The sequence below is a fragment of the Genypterus blacodes genome, unplaced genomic scaffold (genome assembly GCF_046128005.1).
Source record: "Genypterus blacodes isolate CSIRO-AG114 ecotype Tasmania unplaced genomic scaffold, CSIRO-AGI_Gbla_v1 ptg000195l_1, whole genome shotgun sequence".
In the NCBI taxonomy this organism is placed as follows: domain Eukaryota; kingdom Metazoa; phylum Chordata; class Actinopteri; order Ophidiiformes; family Ophidiidae; genus Genypterus; species Genypterus blacodes.
Genome location: NW_027466995.1, coordinates 959,582 through 981,205, shown reverse-complemented (window position 1 = coordinate 981,205; position 21,624 = coordinate 959,582). Strand labels below are relative to the sequence as shown.

The window sequence follows — 21,624 nt, the reverse complement described above, 5'->3', positions numbered from 1 at the left end:
CTTTGACAGGACTTTAAAAAGAAGATTTTCAAATATGTCATGCTGAAGTGAATTAGTGGGTTATTAGGGCTGCTGGGGTCTTAGCGGGTACATAACTATTTTGGGGTATTAGGTCTCGTTTCCTGCTGCGTCTTAACCACGTCTGGAGAGTGCTGCTTTTCAGCTTTCCAGGAGAAATTACTTACTTACCGACTGATAGTGTTCAAGTCATCGTTCTTCAATTAGAACTCCGCGTGAATCCAATTACGTTTCACAAAACGCTCCCCAAGTCTGAACCAAATAACATACGAGGTGAATGTCTGCTTCATATCCCCGAGTCTCAAGTCATAAAGGATCTCTCACAGGCCTCTTCACCCTTCACAACAGACTCTTGGCCCATCAATCTTGTGCTGTTCTCCTTTATTCTTGATGTTGACTATCCATGATACACTAATCACTTTCCTCATCTCCCCCTCAAGCAGGGGTTATTTACATAATCAGATGGCATTCCAGCTGTCATTTATCCTTTAAAAGATCAGAGATTTCTTCCCCCCTCTCTTAAGATAGCATCTTCGCTCAGGATAAAGCATGTAACCAATGTGACGGTGGGCACATTTCACCACATCAATTCAAAATCACTGACATAGACAAGCTCGTATCTGGGAGATCTTATTTTGACAACATGTGATCTTTGATTCACACTATTAAAGATCATCGCTTCGGCAGTGACGGGTCTGTCACACCTGTTGAGAGGCCAACGGCTGCCTTTTACTGCCAGATCGCTTTTGCATTATTAACCGCACACACCAGTGGTTACGGCCCCGCATAAAAAAAGGGAGCAGCACAAAGCGCCGGTGACAGAGGCAAGCGCGCTCAGTAGGTGGCTTTGAAAGAGCACTCAATAGGCACCCTATAGCACTGCGTGATTGACAACATAATGCATTTCACATAATTCATGTAAATGGTAAATAATGACATGAATGGTCTGTACATGTGAGAATCCATCTCGCCTTATCCAGCACGAAGAAATTATCTTTTAGATCAACTGGAAGAAGCATTAAGGTGCTTTTACCGACACACTCTGCACTCTCTTCGCTGTGGTAGGAGTGAGTAATAAGGTATAACCATGTGAAAGTCTTGAATTCCTCTTTTCCTTCCTCTTTTAACATCCTTTAATGTCTGGGTGCAGAACCTATATGAGCTCAACAATTATGGGCAGGGATACGAAGGAACTGTGTTCTATTTCAGCTCTCATATCAGCGCTAAGAGAAGGAGACAAGTTTTATACCTGCTAAAGCCACCTGTCAGTGTTAGCCTGCCGGCCGGTGTGATCGCACGTGCAACTTCCTCAATAATGTTCCCCAGGGCTTGGGCCTCAGCTTTACTGACAGCCATGGAGATGTCGCCATGGTGAAGAAAACCTGCAGGGAAAAGACCACGTGGTTGTTAGTCTGGGCGCCGGCCATCAATCATAGCTATTTGCTTAGGGGAAGTGGAGAGTCTGGGTGAATTAAAAGTAAGGTAGGTGTGATGTGTCCTAAGAGAAGGTGAAGGTCCGCTCAGGGGCTCACTGCCGCTGTAGACGCTGAACAAAAGTATAAATGATTCTGTCGCAGTCGCTGTATTTCTCTTTGTATTTTGTACATTTTTCTTTATTTCTTATCCTCCTGAGACCTCACGTCCTCATATGTGGACATTACATTTTACCTTTCCTATACTTTATACATCATTGTGCTGAACTTAAACCTGCTGTCCTCATGTCTGGACATTCTTCCCTGCCCCCTCACGGTATAAATACAATGTGGGTTCGCTAGAAAACATAGCACACACTCACCTTTTTTCCTGTTTTATTCCTATTAATCCCCTATAGCAAGGGTAAATTATCATAATTATACTAATGTCTGGGTCTCAGGAGGTAAAATGAGGTCACTGATTACCAAATCTTCATCCATATTGACTTTTTGCAGTAATATACTTTTGACAATCCTGGGCCCTCAGATTTACATGCACCAAAGATGGAATACAGGGGAATTTGGGGTTGAAACACATTTTCTGTGTCAAAAAACTGGTATTATTCCTCTGCACGGAGTGGAGCCCACAGTGTTTGGAATGATGGATTAGGGGCATTTGATGAAGATGTCTGTCAGCATAATACATTATCGTATCGAGCCTCAAACTGAATGGGAACCTTTGAGCAGTGAAATATAATGTTTTGAGTTACTACCTCATGCAGTGCCGTATATGCTGAGCGGCGGTCCGAGCTGCTCTGATGTAGCTGAGAAATGATGCAGATGGATGAAAACTCCACATCAGTGTTTTTCTTTGTGACTTGTACACCCCGAGTACTCGCTGGGGTTTCTATCATTAACAACAGTTGAGGGCAATGCTGCCTACACGTCCGGATGCTTCTGTATTGCTGTGTTTGATAAGCCTCTGTTTGTGTTAAACATGTAGAAACTCATGAGATCCTCCCCAAAAATAAACCCAAAATTCCCATTAAAGGCATTTTCAAGCCTACAGTCCATTTGGCTTTGTTTTGGTTTCTTACTAAACGCTCCCTATGTTCATTTGTACAAAACAATCTGCGCTCTCTGTATTAATTGGAATAACTTTACTTCAAAACGCAAGCAATACTGGAAAATTCCCTTCATAAACCTGAAATAATCTTCCCACTAACACAGCAAACAATTCATAACTCTCCTCCTATAAGTCGGGGATCTGTTATGCTGTTTGCTTTGATGGCGTTTCTCGGCCCAGCTGATTGATGAGAGCAAGCTCTACCCTTCACAGCCACTACTCATTGATTTTTATTAAAAAATCCCCCTGCTGCCTTTTCCTTTGCGTTTTCTCGGGACACTCCCTGCTGGTCACATCTCATCTCACTTTAGAGGAAACACATTACGGCTAATGCCTCAAATAAGGGCCTCCTGTGGGACAAAGAAGACAGCAAAGACAGAAATGACAGGTCCCCTGGAGGAATTTACCCATTAGGTCTTTGAAGCTTTCTTGGAAGCCAAATCTAGCACCATTTTACAGCCTATAATTTATGAAGTGGGAGTGTGACATGTTTACGCCGTCCTCATACCGCTTTGTTGCATCCGGTTTAGATGAATGCTGGGCTCTGCCAAAACGTCTGTGAATGAGCGGAGCCCTCTGCGGTACCACTTCTCCGCTGTCTTAGGTCCAACCCCAAACACACTTGTGAACAGCTGGCAGGAAACGAGGTAAAGATGCAATCAAGACGACATGCAATGAAACGACAGCACTTCTGATAAGATGTTAGCATTCACCGCTTTTTAAGGCTCCGTGTCGGTGACAGTTGTAAGGCACTTTGAAACGAATACGTCGGATGAAGCCAATAAACTAACAATGTTGAAGTTTTGATGTATCGCATATCCACTGACCTTCAGTGTTTGGTACCTTTCATCCGAGAGTATTTTCTCAACTTCAAATGCACGTCCACACTGGAGGATCTCCTGGAAGACAGAAAAGCGCTTTGGATGAGATTTTTTAAGGACAACACTGTCAGAATCAGCTTGTTTATCTCTGTTCTATCAGCAATTAACAAACTGCCTCAAAATGCTGTTCATATGGAAACCTAAAGCCACTTAAATCTGGTGTTTCTCATTTCCGTTTCTTTTCAAGAAATAATGGCTTTGTTGTTTTGAAACTTGGGATTAATACGCTTTTATTGCATTCATAAAAGCCTAAGGTAATACTTTCCCCAGCTTGTATCATTTGTTCTAAAAACAACTTTGGTGCACATTTAATCGTGTGCAGCTCTCTCAGTAGAGCACGGCTAATTTGTTGGTCACATTTTAACAGTCTTCATTATGAAAAGGCATAAAATCAAGTAGCAAGACGATGCGCAGCCTAAGAAAAAACATCACACTTATCTTGTTAGGATGAGACATTCTGCAAATTGAAGTTTCAATTGAGCATGGAGTGTATGTTTGCGGTTGACGGTACAAAGACACATACACACAGAAGTGCCTTTACGCTTGTGTTTGTGTGTGTGTGTGTGTGTGTGTGTGTGTGTGTGTGTGTGTGTGTGTGTGTGTGTGATAAAGCTGCTTTTTGTAGGTTTGTACATAAAGGGATGACGTCTTGTATCAATGAGGCAGTGAAGCAAAGATGAAGAGTGTGAGCACAGCGCAGGCTAAAGCAAACCTTCACTGCTCACTGATGCATCCACGCGTCCACCTCTGCATTTCAACCCTGCAGGCTAAGGCCAACCTCAAACACAAGGATAATGCTTCGACACACTCACCGCTTCAGGGAGGACACACTGCTTCACACGCGCGCCAGCCTCATGTGTACACACACGCACACAAACGCACACACTCACTATTCATCCCTAACTCTGCCTCAGTGCTCCCAGACTTTTAAGTCAGTAGGTTTATATCTCTTCCCCACTTTGGATGTTCGCTCAGCAGCAGTCGACTCTGCAGCTGCTGACAGCGTCACTCCAATGTTCACAGGCACATCAAGCATTTAGTTATTTTTCTCTCCGTATGCTTTCACTTTGCTTTGCGTGTCGTGTCATTCTCTTACTTCAGGTTGCGATCCGTTCAAAGAAACACAGATCTCACTGCGGGTGTTTGTCTGAATCATGTAAAAACAACAAGAGTGCGAGGTCACGCACAAGCAATCTAATTTAGTCTCTGTGGAACATTCATATCATTCAGTGTAATGAATCTGTCAGAGTGCTGGCAGATGTGACAGATATGACAGATTTTGAAACTTATTGAGACTTGGCCTGCAGATCTCACCTTGTTTTTCACGTTCTCTCTCCAAACAAATATTCCTTGACACTTTTTTTAACAACCTATCACGATTTCTGTCCGTGAACGACTCGAAGGTTGGGGGATGATTACCAAGTGACCCGGTGCGACTCTATTTTCAAAGACAAAAAGTGGAGTGTGTGTGATGCCTGTTTATGTGTGTGAGGCAGCTGTGGCAAGCTTTTGTCATCGTGTCTTCGCTGCGTGACTTCAAATTGTAACACCGCTTTGATATTTTGAACATATTGATATATTCAAAAGACAGAAAACCTTCGTTGCCTCATTCCAAATGCGTTCTGCAAGATGAAATTTCACTTCAGCGTCACCTCCAGAAAGGCGTGTTTGAAGAAAGACTCCTTGACAGTGAACTAAAATGAAATCACACTGAAGTGGCTTAAAACCTAACAACTTGCCTCCAACAGTCCACTCTGTCAAAAACTGAGTCACAGTAAAGTGAAATTTAGTGGAATATGAAATGAAACAGTTTTGCTCACACAGATGACATGATGACACCCAACCACAATCAAACTCAACTGTGTGAAAAACATACAAACAAAGCTGTCAGTGCAGTCAAAGTGCTGTGGTGACCTACTAGTCAATGGTTTTGGGTGTATCACAGCAGAAAAATACCACTATGGAGCTGTGGAAGACACAACTGCGTCCCAAAATGGGGCTCAGGTTCCTTTGAATATGTTTACATGTAGTTTCAACCTTGGATGCACAAGACAAAATTCTCTTTGAGACAAATACAGCTGATCCTTGACAACTTTAAGATTCCTCCAAGACCTGTCCAGGTTTGTTGAAACACTGGAGGATGATGCACTATGGTGACCTAAACAACACGCATCATTGGTGGAGGAAATGCAAAAGCTAAGGGGGGGAATATTAAAAGGCTGCATCTGGAGGAGATTGACTTGATGACTTGATGACGTGATCTAAACCACAGACTTTCACTATCCAAGTCAAATCTCTGGTTTCATACTTCACAGTTGGAATCCAGAAGTAAATTTTTCACTTTTACATTAGTTCTGATTGTTAGAAACCTGAGGGAAATACAGAAGAGAGACGAATAAAAGATGAAATGTTTACTTTTTTTTGCAAATGGGTCTTGGTGGTAAAGGCCACATCCCTTGCCACATTATCACTCGAAAATTGAGCACTGAAACAATATTACCTACGTGAAGTAATATAATAATAATATACCTTATACTTATTTGTTTAGCACCTTTCAAACAAGAACTGCAGCGCAAAGTGCTTTATAATAAAGAAATTACATGCACCGAGCACTTCGCATAAAGGTAGACCTAGAATGAACATTAAAACAGGGATGGAGTGTAGTTAATGCAAAATAAGATGGAAGATAAAACTCACTCGGTAATAATAAAAAATTGATCAAAATGAAGATAAAGATAGAATGCATAATATACATAACATAAGATGGAAAATATACCCACTGAGATATAATAAACAAATAACAATAAAGATAAAGTTAAGTTGAATTTGAGGTATGAAAACGTACAACAGCCTCACTTATGAATCTGAATTTGTTGGTGTGTGTACATTCAGACCAGGTGTAGGATCCCAGAAGCTCACTTTTATTCTTCATTCAGGGCCTCAGGGCATCCAAAGCCCCAAACACAGGGGGGTTTCAGTCCCTCTGTAACGTTTATCCTTTCACTGTGCGCAGGTTTTAGCTTATCCATCAGTACTTGAGCAACACTCCACACTCATTAAACCAAAAGAAATGCAACGTTTTACAAAAAAGGGCAGCAGTGGATATGGAAATAGAAATAAGTGCAAAATAAAGAGTTCCAGGCCTGGGGAAGGTCACGGATAGTTAAAGGTTAAGTGAATCAAATAAAAATAGAGTATTGAAAACCGACACAGCCTCATTTATGAATCGGGATTTGCCGTCATCTCTCATTTACATTTGGTATCAAAGCCTTTTAACACAACTTTACATGACATGATAGAAAAGGCTGGCAGTTCTGTCCTGGCTGTCAGGTGGATGTAATGCAGTCCGGCTTTGGTCTCACCTTTATGACCCCCTGAGTGTGGTCGCCCAGCCAGGGCATATCCTGAACAGCCCGCAGACGCTCCACCACCCAGGGCAGACTCTTCAGGACAGATGCAGCGCGCCTGAAAGCCAGGCACTGACCCGCAATCTCGTTGAATTCATAGTTCTCAGCCAGCACTTCAAAGGCATCCTGCAGGGAGAGGGAGGCAGGGAGACAAACACAGGATAGACATAAAAAATACTTTAGAAAACATAGGAGAGCAGCTGAGATGGTGAAGAATGGATGTCTGCCTTTAAGATGACAAGGTGGGGACTGTTAGATGATCCGGGCAACGTTTTGAAATGGGTTTCTTTTCTGTAGTTGTGTAAGTTTAGGAATCAGGATTCACAAGTTTGGTTTGCAGTGCAGAGAGGTAAGAAGCATTATTGTGGATCGCACTAGGAACAGAATGGTTGGTGTGAATTGGTTGCAATGGTGTCGACAAGGTTGGACAGATTTCCTCCTCCAACCCCAATCACAGCAGGATTACATCACAGGTAAAAAAGCTAAATGGCATACAGCAAATGAGCCCCAGTAGATTGCTGCACATGAAACCATGGTAATCAGAGAGAGAGAGAGAGAGAGAGAGAGAGAGAGAGAGAGAGAGAGAGAGAGAGAGAGAGAGAGAGAGAGAGAGACAGAGTGAGAGAGAGAGAAAGAAACACGGTGCACACCCACGTGAGATGCAGTGACCCACAGAGCAACCAAGGCAGGGACTGGACCTCCCACCACTTCTCTCTACCCTCCCCCGGCCCTCCTCCTGCCCTCCTCTTTTCCTCTGTCCTTGCCATTGTGCAGTGGGACATGCTCCGTGTTGCTTTTCTTCTCTATGACCAGACAGAGACGTCAAGGGCCGGCAAACACTGCCAAACAACCTGTCATTTTCCACTTGTTCACAGGAGGCTCCCCGGGGGGCAGCGGTGGACTTTCCAAGGCAAAAATGGCAGAGCAGAAGTGACAAGAGTCAGAAGTTTTCCCTGTATTTTTCCTGTGCTGCTGCACAGAGACGTCAAGGTTATTCAGTCATACAGCTGAACACAAAGGAGACGGTGTAAATGGCGATTATGTAAATGTTTGGAATGTGCGAGATTTGTGAGGATAATTAGCCACATTCGCAACTCCAAAATAATTTGACTGCTTAATGTTTGAACCATTTTCACTGTGGAAAAACTATTTGTAAGATTACATTGAAGATGCATAATTTACTACATACTTTGTCACATTTCACTCATTTCAAAAAGATATAAGTGTGTGTCTTCACAAGAAAATTGCACAAGGGACCAGTTCTTGCCAAAGAGTGTCTTCTATTTAGTGCGTCTATAAATAATAGGATGTGATAATTGCAATCATAATTTCCTCCTCACGATTTCAATGTGTTGTCTCACTATGTAGGCGTATTTAATGTGTTGAGTGCTTCCAAGGTTCTATTCATAACATGCATAATTTCCCTATTTTGTATATTTTTCTATAGATGCAAAGAGCAAACTGTTTCTTCTTGGTCTTTTATTCGTTCTTTAGAAAAGACATTTAACTCGGCCAAAGCCCATCATCATATTTCTGAGGGGTTTTATTCACCTGCATGTCAAGAAGGTCCACAGTGATATCATTGAATAGTGAATGAAGCTTTCAATTCTTATAGGTTTTTTTTTATGTGGAGGGACGAAATATAAATAAAATACAAAAGGTTTTCTCCGAAATGGATGAAAACACGATGCAATTCCTCATAGCAGCTTTGTACCAATAAAGTAAGAGAAGAAGAACACGGATATAAACAATGCAGATTTTAAAACCTTGAAATATCTGCTTTTCTAATGTTTTTGAATTGGAAATGCACAGAATATAATGTGTTTTGATGGGAGTCATCAGCGTTTCATATGCATTCATAATAATAATTTAACCCTACATCTATATAGAAATGTGCTTCTGTTCTTCCAAATAAAACATTAGATCATTATTTTACAGAGATATAAAATGATTATTTTAGTTTGTGCATTTTCCATGTGGGCCAAAAAGTGTCAGCAAGATTGTGAAGTGTCCTAGAGAACTAAAAGACTTTTCCATCCAAACCACAGCTGCCTCACAGAGCTCACAACTCGCTCCAAATTGGCACCAAAGGATACTTCACTGTAGAGTAGATGAAATGGAGCTTTTCTTTATGCACTGCATGAATCAGTTGTGCAAAAGAGTACATATTAGAAATGCATATAAAAAAAAATAAACCCTGTATCCTGGTGCAGAGTGCCTGAAGGGGGAATGCAGAAAGCCACCGCAGGGTGTAACACTGTGGAGCCCGGGAGCTTTGACTGGATGCAGCACAGTGTGACCGCAGCTCAGGCAGGCTCTGACATATTTACGCTAAGCCCTGGTGTGAGGTCAACGCGCCACCCGCGGCCTTGCACAGGCACGCAGCCTCAGGTCAGTGAGCAGCAGACGATTGGTCTCGCTCGTCCAGGAGATGCGCTGACCCGTTTGCTGCAGCACATGAAGGGGGGAGTGACCCCTTACATCACAGCACACACACACACACACGCGCACATACACAGCTGGGCACGGCATGCAACAAATTGGAGAAGGAGGCTTTTAATTGGAGCGGTGAGAGGGCAAGTTTTTGTTGAGCAAGGCGAGTGTTAAGTGAGATGTGTGCTACACGTGCAGGCTGTCTCCAAGTGTTCAAGCTGTTATCGCTCTTAATAGCTCCATCAGCAGGCTAAACTGTTGTTTTAATATGGATTATCAACAAAACTGCAAACACATTAGCATCCAATAATCCTGGTGTTGCATAAAATTTGAGGAAAACTCTCATGTAAGCCCGAGGAAATGCTGTGCACCTGAAAATCTAAATCATCTCCCACAAAAAACGCGTTCCACGTTTTTTGCGCTCTCAAATGTGTTGCAGACAAATGTAACGACAGATGCAAATTTGCAAATCACAGCTTGGACTTCACGCAGGTTTCCATCCAGTGTTTTGAGGCTGGAAATGAACCGAGCTGTTTGCAAACAGCATATGTTAACTTGCAGCATGAGCAGCTGTTTGCTTTGGAATTACCCATAAAGAATTAACTCAACAAATGAGGTTGGTTTCACTTTGTGAGGTTTGTTTCACTCTAGAGCAGCCATGCCTCCCAGAAATGTTGCTATGACTAAAATCACCACACTGGGAAACACAAGCGTCGGCATAAGCTGACAAATTCATCTGAGGAAAGTTTCATGATGATAAGTGAAACAGTGGAAACAAGTGGAACACCCAATTATCTTACCTACATTTATTTTAAGACCACACACACACACACACGGCAGCCAGTCTGTCAACTGTCATGTCGCACCAGTCATCGCTGGGGGCTCAAAAAGCACACTGCTTTGCGTTAAGCTAATTAATGAGGAGTTAAAGCCGGTAGGGGGGACTCGGTGCGCGGGGACATTGATATAGAGCCCCGATTTACCCCCCGCCACCTGCTTTCACGGTCCTGCCTTCAAGTCATGTTTGCCCAGTGGCACATCACCCTGCATGGGCAAATAGAAACCATGAAAGGAGGGCAGAGAACCCACTGTGAAGAGTTTTAACAAGATTAACCGCCCAGAGATCAATTTTACTCATCCTGTCATATGAATACGCACCGGACATCATTCTAGATATTCTGCAACGTTTCATTCACACGCATTATTGAGGCGTACGTCACCTTTTACCCCGACGCTGCGAATTCAATCCATTTCTTTGTTCTGGGAATGTTTTTATAATAATGTAGTTTGACCCACTTCTGATCATTTTGCTGTTCTGTGTGTTCTGTTGCTGTAAAAGTTTTGAACTTACACGCCGCTGTGAGATGGAGGGAATCAATTTGGTGTATTGAAGCTTCACTGCACCTTCCTTCCTTCCTTTAGTGTTTCCGTCGATACAATGGGAAAACACAACAGACCTTCTGTTGCTGGGAAACAAGTTCATGATGTTTATCCTCTCCCTCCTCTCTCTACCTCCGTCTCTCACAAACTCAGGGGGTTCGCCCTCCTTTCGCATTAGTCTGTGCAAACTGGGTGTGTATGTACTGTACGTGCACACTTGTGTGTGTGTGTGCATGTGTGTTGCCATCAGAGAAAAGATATTCGATGTTGCACGTCAATCAAGCAAAGACATAAAAGTCAATTTTTGGATGCAGGCGCGCCAGGCTTATGGTGAAATTATGACAGCAGAAGGCTCAAGGATACGTCGATAAAAAAGTGTGTGTGTGTGTGTGTGTGTGTGTGTGTGTGTGTGTGTGTGTGTGTGTGTGTGTGTGTGTGTGTGTGTGTGTGTGTGTGTGTGTGTGTATGGATGGATGGATGGATGTTTGGGTTTCCCAGATACAACTGAGAGCAAGACAGAAACAACAATGCAGAGAAAGCACAGTAAGATGGAGTAGATTGGGATGGGTGAGACGTATCAAAAGGGCACCAGGAAGCGATACGGGAGTGAGCGAGGGAGACACAGCGAGGGATGAAGAGGGAGCAGGGATGAATAAATCAAAAGTACGTGGCTCTGGAACGAAGGGTTGATTGCCTCCAGTGTGTGACTGACACCTCACTGGGGTGCTGTTGCTGAAATGATGCTCAACCTCTCTTTCTGATCCTGACACCCCTTCGCACCCGCTCCTTCCTCCTCCTCCTCCCCCTCCTCCCGTACATGGCACCCTGCAGGCCCTGGGTGCTCCCCATTACAAACCCAACAACAACAAATCATCACAGACTGTTTCCTCTGACAGCTCCTCTCCCTCTGATGGAGAAGGGGGGAGAGGAAATTCAATCAATTTGTTACTAAGTGCTGAACTTAAGCGTTAAAATTAGTAGTACTTGTACTTTATTGACTTACTTCACTTATTTCCTTCGCCTACTCCACTTTTTCTACTTCTACTCCATTAATTTTCACAGACATATGCACCACCTGCTCAAAAGCCGGATATTTTAGCACACATAAAACATTTTCACATCTGTTGCTTACTTCATTACGTTCCGCGGCTCCGCTCTTTCTCGTCTGAGCCACTTGTTCAGTCCTCAGCCTGTGCTTTCCCTCTTTCCAGACATCCGCCTGTCACTCTGCTTTGCTCTGTCTCTAACCCTTATGTACAGTAAATGGGATTCATTCGCTGCCATTTTCACAGCTGACAATCAAACGCTGTGACAGTTGACAATGCAATTATGTGTTCGCTCATGCATCAGGCTACAAGCAACAGAAATGGAAATCTTTACATGTTTTGAGGAAAATTATGCAATAGTTATGCGTTGAAATAGGAACTTATGCAGCATCGCAAAAATAATGCAGTGTTTTATTAATTTTGCATTGAATTGCAATGGAGTTGGATGGTCACCAATTTATTCACATAGAAATTGGGCTGAATGGAACTCCTCATTACTGATACCTGTGTCACATCACAGGTGCAGCTGAGCCTCAGCCCACCACCAAATTATTCACTAACGTTTGAGTTATTTTTCATCAGCAGGACTCCTTTGAACAGCACGTCAACTTGCGTTCACATTTTCCTTCCAAATCAGTGATGTTTCTAAAATGCTGCAACTTTACTTTACTCACTTCCCTAAACAAATCTTCAGTATTAAAAATGCTCGCTGTAAAACCAGATACAGAGTCGACATTTCCACTGTCCAACCTTCGCCTCACTAACAGTTGCTGAAACAGGACAGCATTCAATTCGAGAGTCAAGAGTCTATCCATTTCTTCCATGACCTTAAACTCCTTCGATACCTCGCTGGCTTGGTTTTTTTAGGTATGTGGGTTTTCTCAAAACCAACAGAAACCAAGCTTTTGTTGTTGCACCTTGCAGCCTTCTGAATAAACTCCCCATTGATTTTATTTTGTCCAGAAATGTGGCAGAAACATCTTATTCAGTGGTGTTGTATTTATTCTTTGAAAGCATTTGTATAGATAAATCTTACTTTACCCACCCATAGACCAACACGCATAAGGACACATACACACACAGTCGTGTCCTTCAACACTAAATGGCTTTTCATTGTATATGAATTCAAAAGGAATCATTTTAGCTCTGTTCAATCAAACACACAGAACAGGACAGATTGCGGAGAGTTTTACAGCTGCAGATCAATAGCCTGTTCCTCATTAGCGCTGCTACAGTACAGTAGATCGGTTCCTGTGTCTTTTGCTGTTTGCTCGTGGTTATTTCTAAACAGAGAGTCGGCTTACAGCGTGAAGGGCAAAGCGACAACAGCTTAACAGTTGAGATATTTGACTTATGATCTCCTCTCTTATTTATTTCAATCTATGAGTTGCCCAGGAACACATCTCGAAAAAACCATTCATTCTAATCAGAGGCTTCTTTGATGCATCTTTGTGGGGAGATAATGAGTTAATCATGGGGATAGGAAAATTGAGTGGGACTGCTAATTATGGAGTTAATGCTGTGGAAAGAAACGGGGGATAAGAAATTGAGCAGCAGCCGTCCCCAGGTGAGACATGTGTGGGTGTGCACATGGGCACTTGTCTATGTGGATAAGCCAGTGTGTGCGCCTCTGCTATAGTTCCACTACATGGTCACATGCATGCGAGGACACGTGGATGAATTTGCATGCACGTGTGTATATTTACCATCAGTGGCAACTAAAAAGTCATTATCAAACAGATGCCTCACAGGTCCTTGGTAAACTGTGCTTAATAGGTCTTACAGAAGCTCATCAGCAGGTCTCCACACACCCACACACACAAACATACTGTTGGAATGCCAGACACTTCATAGTCGTATTGCACATTTCAGATTTAAGGTTTGATGTTCTCTGCCTATTGTGGTGTTCTTTCTCTGAATTTACAGAAGTAAAGGATTGTGATGCTCCTGCTGCTATTACCACTCACAAAAAAATGCTTTATATATGCTTTGTTAGTTTTGTGTTCATAAACAGTATGTCATATGGAATAATTATTTATTTGTACAGGTGCTGCAGTGGTTGGATGGTTAGCAGACTGAAATGTAGACACGACTGTTTCATATTTTCCAGCTGGTGTAAACCACTCTGCACCTGCAGCAACGTAATCATCTGACTGAAAGAAAGTTGAACATTTCCTCTCTTCCTTGCTCGTAACCTACATGAGACCAACAACTTCCTAATTCTGTGTGGGAGCCTGCGTATCATTCCTCTACTTCCCCATAACCCCCCAACCCACCCACCAGACACTGCCCACCAGATGGCAGAGGGACAGATTCATCATTGCTTGAGAGGAGCATCACGTACATCAGCCGTCACACCGTAGCACGCCGCTCCTCAGGGCGTGTCCGTGCCAGCTCTGTGCCAGGGCTCGTGGGCATGTCAGCTGTTGCACCTTCATCGTACCGTAGCTGCAGATGCTGCTCATTTGCAGGTTAATGTATTTTGGGGAGATTTGTGTCACAGCGCTGGCAAGCCAAGCGTCCAATTAGAGCAGAACAGATTAAGGGGGCTTTTTACATTGCAAAGTCACATCAAAAGCCGCCGGTTCGTAAATATGCAAAGGTGCAGTTGTATCTAACGTGAGGCGAGGAAGCGACTGCTTACTGTGAAAATCTTGTTATGGTTTTCCAAGGTGGTCCGTCGCTGGCATGCATATTGAGAAACAGTCACAGGAGTGGGCGTTGAATCTTGCAGTATCGGCAATGTGTCCTGCATGTTAAAAAAAAACAGAAGCAGAGATTTATACACACAGATATGCATTAACACGCTCATACATTATCGTAATTGCAGAGCCCTCACCAATTGTTGACCTGTGTAAATGTGTGTAAGGCTCAAATTGAATCACATGAAAATACAGCCAATTGCCTTCAGGAAGATATTTTTTGACTCCGTGTCTCCAGGGCAACAAGCTAATGACACTCATTGCACAGGCTGCCAGCATCCAAATCCATTACACCACCTATCCTGTGGCATTACAAATCTGCTCACCGTCATCCAATTTGCCTCCTGTAAATGGCCTTTTCATTCTACAAAGAAATAGTCCCCCAATTTGTAATATGTGTGTCAGAAGGATTACTGATGAAATATTAATATTCTGTGCAGACAATTAAACATCACAAAGCAACATTGTGTCCATGAATAACTCACGGATTGGTGGAGGATAGACAGAGAGATGGTCATACCGAGCTGACTAAGGCTGATGCTAAAGAAAGAACAGGGATGTTTCAGAGAGATAATGAACAACAGGGCGAGTACCTCACACACTGCTTGGCTGAATCGATCAGCAAGAGCTTCAGAAATGTTCATCATCTCTCCCAGGGGCCTTTGCTGGTCTAAACAAAACGAATAACTTTGAATATATTTCACGGCGCAATTTTTGTGCCAATCAAAAGCGAAAATGCCCAACTGTTCTCCTCGTAATACGACAGGGGGCTTTTCATTGCTTTTCCACATCAGCTGCAGTTTATTTCATTCAATATGGGATTGCAAGCCCACTGAGACTAACTTCTGTGCATCAGCATGCAGATGTAGGATTTGCCCATCTGGGCTCCGGCATTTCAGTGTGGGGGGGACTGTAACTTTGCAGAAGTTAAAGTCAAAGACTGATCTCAGAGACAGATTCTGTCCATCTGGCCTTCTTCAATGTAGCACTTAGACTTACAGCAGCTCGACTATTTGTGCAGTCAATGTGATGCAATTTCATTTCCTTCCTTCACATACTTACCCTGTCTGCTGGCACTCTCCTGTCCTTCCCTATTCGGAAAGACACACTACATAGTGTTCCTGACTGTGTGTTAGTTTGCCATATGGTGTAATGCAAAGCAGTATAATGTATGCAGATGACGGGACTTGATATTAGAATTTAATGAAATTACAAGTGACTTTTCCTTGTGAAGATGTATTTTACCCCACTGTGGAATTGCCGTCTTTACTCAAGTAATGAATCAGAGCACTCCTTCCACATGTTCACAGGCTGGATGCAGACTCTGAATCCATTCCCTATGACGACCGTGTATTCCCTTTCCTTCCTTTCAATCAGTGCATACTAATCTCTCACCGCCTCAACATTTTGGCTACAGCTTTCCTCACACCGGGACTTAATGGAAATATTACATTTCACCGAGTTTAATACTTAAAATTCTTCCATGAGTCACTGTAGAATATTTATGTTTGTATAGCAAAACATTGCACTTCCAGACTATTAAGGAGCCACGGGCAAATGTGCCCAAGAAGGAGCCTGTTTGGGGAATATTGTATCTCTACATGGTGGCTCCTTAAATGGATTTATAACTCATTAAAAAACAATCTATTGGAAGCGCCATGCACATAAATGCCACTCTGTGTTTGCGCGTTCATTTCTGAAAGGAATTACTCGACAATACAAGCAGAGAAGGAGCCTGGTGGTTACCTGGGGGAGATGGGTCAATAAATGTCAGCATGGCATCATTAGCTTTGTCATTTAATGATGCAGCCATGTAGAAGCGCATTACTAACTGTCTTTGGCACGCAGCGATGATTAGTGGAAACTTCAGAAAATAAGACCAAAGGGTTTTTTATGCATTTCACATAAATGTCATCCTGAGCATCGAGGCCCCTTCAGAGACATACCGATATGTAGCTGACGAGTTTATTCGGCTCTCACACACAACATGGGGGAGGTTTCTGGTGCCATCAGTGGGATGAAATGTGGTAATGTGAGCAGACACTGAGGAATGAATGTCCTCCGTTTATCTGAGTCTCTGTTAATGCGTTGACATTGAGAAGGGAGACGAAGAAAATCAATGGTCCTTTTGTGATTCCCTCACCCTCTTTACATATCTGCAAAGTATACACGATAAACACACACATGCACCCCCAGAGGAAAAACAATACATTTGTTTTGTTTCTATGCCTGTAGCTGTCTTCTTTACTACCCAGTTTGATCATCCATTTTATCTTTTGTTTGCCGTGACCACGTAAACATTTTAGATTTACTGCTAAATCAAATACTGCACGCCCAATTACTCCCCTTTATTGCAGCCTGTTCTATATGAACAGCTTCCTGTTTGGTTTGCACTGCCATCTAGTGCTTACCCTATAGATCTAGGTAGATCAAATTTGTTTTATTTAAACACTCCACATATGCACACATACCAGAATGAGGTGTCTGCTCTCCACAGCTACAGGCTTCCCCGCTCCCATGCTGTCTGTGAACCAGCTGATGTCCAACACCTGTGTCTTGAGTGGATCCTTGAGGCCACGCCCCTTCAGCCACGCCCACAGGGCTGAAGCTTGGTGGTCCTCCGACACCACATGAGTGACCTCATTGCTGCACAGGGAGAGGACAAGGGTGTAACATATAAATACATGCTTTGTACTATCAATAAAAATACCTTTAAAGTAAATGTACTAATTTTCTTTAGTACTTAATTCAAGAAACATCAAATCCAGTTGAAACAGACAATGTTTTTATGACTTACTAGTATTTATAAATGATAGAATGGTCATGGGTTTCTGCCTATGAATAACACTCATGTCTGCACTTGCTATTGATAGCCTCACAAGGGGGGGTAGTTGGTCCTTCCTTACTCAGGAGCACTGCCAAACTATCATCGTCTCCACCCTCAACCAAGCTGCTCATATCACTGTTGTCTATTGGAAGCACATATAAATGTCACCCTGTGTTTGCTTGTTCATTTCAGAAAGGGATGACATGACAATACAAACAGATGAGGACCCTGGTGGTTAACAGGGGGGGAGATGGATCAATAAATGTCAGTATTGCATTGTTAGACTATAGGGTCCATTCAAAAGTGTGTCAACATGCAGGGAGAGAGGAGTGCCATTCAAACAGAGCCTAACAAGCAGAACATTTTCTGCTTATAAAGTGTGTCTTATTAGTAAGTGGTACACAAAGAACAAACAGCCTTTGCACAGCAGAGGTTCAAGTAAATGCTTAAAATGCAGCTCAGATCTCAGCATCATGCTCCATATGCACACTGCTTGGGGATCAACACAGGATAAACAACATCCACAGACTCTCAGCGCTGTCTGAAAGTTCAACCACTCAACCAGTGTCCCCGACAGCTCCACAGAGACTTTATTTTTTTTAATCGCGGCCTCCTTCCCGCTGCTTCCACAGTATCTAACTACCGTACCCAATCAAGGCGTCCAGCCTTGCATAATTACCCTCGACTCTCTCCTCCTCTTCCTCTCTCCTGGTGTGGGTAAATCAGTGAAACGACTCCTTCAGAGGCATCCCAGCTGAACTCAGGCTGCGGCCTAATTGGCCAAATCATTGGCAAAAGTAATTCTACTATTTGCTTTGCATGCTGGCACCAAGACAGTGATGGCCCACAGTAAAAACAAAATGCTTCCCAATGCAAAAATAATCATCTGAGATAACAACAATAATCTCAAACGGACACATTTCAGGACTCTGAGCTGTTATCTCTAGAAGCTTAAATCCTATTACCCTGGATGCATGTAACTCTGTAGTGATAGAGTTTGCTGTCTGGTTTGTTTTCTCTCTGAAATCACAAGGGGATCACTGTGCAAGGAAGATTGAACATCATATAGAACAAATATCTTTTTATGCCTTTTTGGGCCATGTTTATGGAGATATAATCCTGCCCCAAATTTGTACTTATATCTGAGTAACTGCAGAGAATGTACACACAAAATCGACCTGCAAAACACAAATGCAGAAGTCTAAGTCATGTAAATAAATATCGATTAAAATACACAAAGTTACTAAATTCACACAGAATGAGCTGATCACACAAAGCTATATCACAGATAACCAAACATGACTGTACATGTATGCCTGCATGTGTGTGTGTGTGTGTGTGTGTGTGTGTGTGTGTGTGTATGCGTGTGTGTGCATTCCTCCATATAAAACCAGATGAATAGTTCTGACCATATGCTCCAGGCAACGAGCCTATAACGCGTGTAAGAGTAGTTCTGGGAGGTGTTGTTATCAAACTGCAGCTGATATCAGATTTGTCGGCTTGCAGGATGAGTGTCAGTTTGAGGCAGGCGCGCTCTACTTCCTGTTGTTGGTTTCAAACTATTGTATCATGCCAAGTGTAACCGTAGGAACGTTCAAGCTGCATTTCTGGGAATGCTGCCATGACAAAGCTGGCACAGAGCAGACAGGCACACACACAGATGCACACGTTGGTATTACTATACTTCTAAGCCCTCTTCGGAGACTACAAACCACCAGCCCCTAACCCTGAATATAACCTAAACCTGACCCTAACCCCTCAGGTGTGAAGACTCCAAGTGGAACTAATGCTCAAAAAACACACATACACACACACACACAGGCCCTCTCAACATACAATGTCAAAGCTGAGCTAGAATATAGCTGGAAGACAAGTGTAAAGCTTTGTGGCAGATATCAAACAGTGATCTTCCTCAGCATTCACAGTGTGAAATTGGAAGCTACTTCCAATTAGAGACGGAAAAGGTAGTGATGCCACACTGTTCCCATAATTACAGATGATTCGCCGTTTATAGGAGCAAGGCGCTATTTCCACGAACTCTCCCTCCAAATGCTACATAACAAACTATCGCCAAACTCATTTAAAGCATTTGTATGCCCGCTGCTACCTTCTGATCAATATTTGTAGGTCTCTTAACAAGTTTTACTCAACTCCCTCTCACTCTGAACAAATTTATGTAGGAGTTGTTAGTTCAAGCTCAGGTGGAAAAATTCACTAAGCCATTTCAGGCAGGATGGATGCCCTCATCCTCCATGTTTAAGAATTAATGAGACAACAGAGGCTTTGTAATTTACTAATAGCGCCTTAACTTTCTCTCAGTACATGGCAGAGCAAACACCTGCCCTACCCAATACATTTTCAAATACACTTTTAGAACAAACTGAATAAAAGCTTAACATAAAACTTGTTTTTGATAACATCTTAAGATGATTTCGAACAGTATCTACAACATCTACGGTGTGTTAAGTCATCTGCTTGGAGACTGTGAAGGAATATTTAATTAGACAAAAGAGAAAATGAAGTCTTTGTATTACATTTAACTATAGAACCATGAAATTATGCATTTTAACTCAAATTTAGAGGCTAAATTGGATCTCTTATTATGTTGTTTCAATTCAGTGTGGCAGCATGCAGCACACTCAAGTGTCAGTCAAACCCCTCTGACTGAGATCATTCAGTCTACGAGCACCTGCAATGGTATGATGCTCCAATCAGTCACCGAACAACAAAATGATCGATTTCTAACCTGAGGACGTCTTCCACACAGAAGCCCTTTGACCTGGCTAGATGGGTCAGGAAGTTCCTCCTGCTGCTGCCCATTTTCTTCTCCACCAGGTACAACCTGATGTCTTGAAACTTGACCTCTGCATGGCTCTGAACACGGGTTTCCACTGCTCTCAACCGTTTCCTTGCAAGGGGCAAACCAGGACAAAACATATCTTTTAAAAATGAATCCAGGGAATCTCAGCAGTTCCAAGAATTTCTGCTTTTGTAAGCTTATGTTGCAGATCCTCCGTTTAACTTTAATCCAAGCAAAACGCCCACTTCAGTAATTCCACAGTTGTCTATATCACAGTTATTTTTTGATATGCCTAACAGGATGACGTGTCAATTGGAACAGAGTTGGTGATAGTTGGCAGACAAAAAAAAGCTTCTGGCAACAGGTGTTCAGGATTTGGTGTTTACCAAAAACCCAACCACCAAGAACGATGGAGGAAGGTGTGGAAAAATAAAAGATAAAAACACTATCAGCATCAGGCATCCACAAACAGTCAACGTTCTTGCGAGGGCACACAGTTGGGAGACATAAACACAGCTTGACACAGTTACCTCATGAGTAACTGGTGAAAAGTTCTCGTGCTATTGAAATTCTGCAGTGTTGGCTGAGGCGTCACTCCGGGGAGATGCCTGAATGTTGGTCACCTCACCAACCCCTCACAGCTGTCCTGCCATGTCCAGTTCCTCTCGCCGCCCCACCATCTCATTATGTCCAAACCAAGTGTGCACCATCTGCTCCACCGCTTTAATTAGTTTACTGCCTAAAATGAGAGCCTTTGTGGACCAATCCTCTGAGATTCCATCAGGCCTTTGCACACATGCAGGTAGGCAGAAGCCACTGATGATTAGGAACATGTATCCGGGGAAAAGAACTGCATATGCAACGGTCAGGGACGCTGACAGAGGAGGGATTTAATCTGTTTAAGTAATCTATTCATTTCGCTTCCAAAGAGGTAATTACAACATTTGCCTCAACCTTGTGCTGTTTTGATTTCTCAACTACAGTGGTTAACAGTGTTTTGTAAAAAATAAAAAAAGGATTTAAATGTCACGATGCTGTAATTATCTACAGTAATGCATCTGCTTCAGAAGACCAATGATTTGTTGATTTAGGCAAGGCAGAAAAAAAGCTTTACAGGCCTGGATTGTACTTTCTAATTACTTAAGCCGCTGTTCATTTCCTCACTTTAATAAGCACACCTTGCTTCTGCCTTCCAGACAGAATACATTACACAGCTCTCATTAGTATGGAGCTCTGAGGGTTAACTGGTGTCACAAGGCTGGGTAGACTAATTGTTTGACTATTTACCCCTCCAATCACTCAGCTGTATAAGAAGCTGCTTGGCCCCCATCCAATCTGAGACTGTTAAAATCCAAACATCACGCTCCAAGATGGATGACTCCCTCACTGCCAACAACAATTACTGCACGAGCAATGAAGCGTATTTCTCATCTAAACGTCCTCGACTGCACTGAGAGCGCTTCACAAAATTGTCCAGTAATGTGTATCATCACCTTTTGTATTCAGTTTGGTTATAGTTAAGACAAATAGACATTTGAATATAGCAAACTTGCAGGATGAGACACTGATACCTTCATGGTGTCAACGCCTGC

General features: G+C 42.8%; 1 protein-coding gene across 1 annotated transcript in view; it reads right to left on the bottom strand.

Annotated features, from left to right (window-relative positions):
- dntt (deoxynucleotidyltransferase, terminal) overlaps nt 1-20,169 on the bottom strand; it is a 53,012-nt gene extending 32,843 nt beyond the window's left edge. The window contains exons 1-7 of the mRNA XM_076169280.1: nt 19,979-20,169; nt 16,877-17,051; nt 14,348-14,452; nt 6,800-6,970; nt 3,384-3,455; nt 3,065-3,188; nt 1,268-1,400 (exon numbers count right to left, since the gene is read on the bottom strand). Of these exons, the coding sequence (XP_076025395.1) occupies nt 1,268-1,400; nt 3,065-3,188; nt 3,384-3,455; nt 6,800-6,970; nt 14,348-14,452; nt 16,877-17,051; nt 19,979-20,169 (971 nt within the window). The remainder of the gene's footprint in view (nt 1-1,267; nt 1,401-3,064; nt 3,189-3,383; nt 3,456-6,799; nt 6,971-14,347; nt 14,453-16,876; nt 17,052-19,978) is intronic.
- Nucleotides 20,170-21,624: the final 1,455 nt, after the last annotated feature.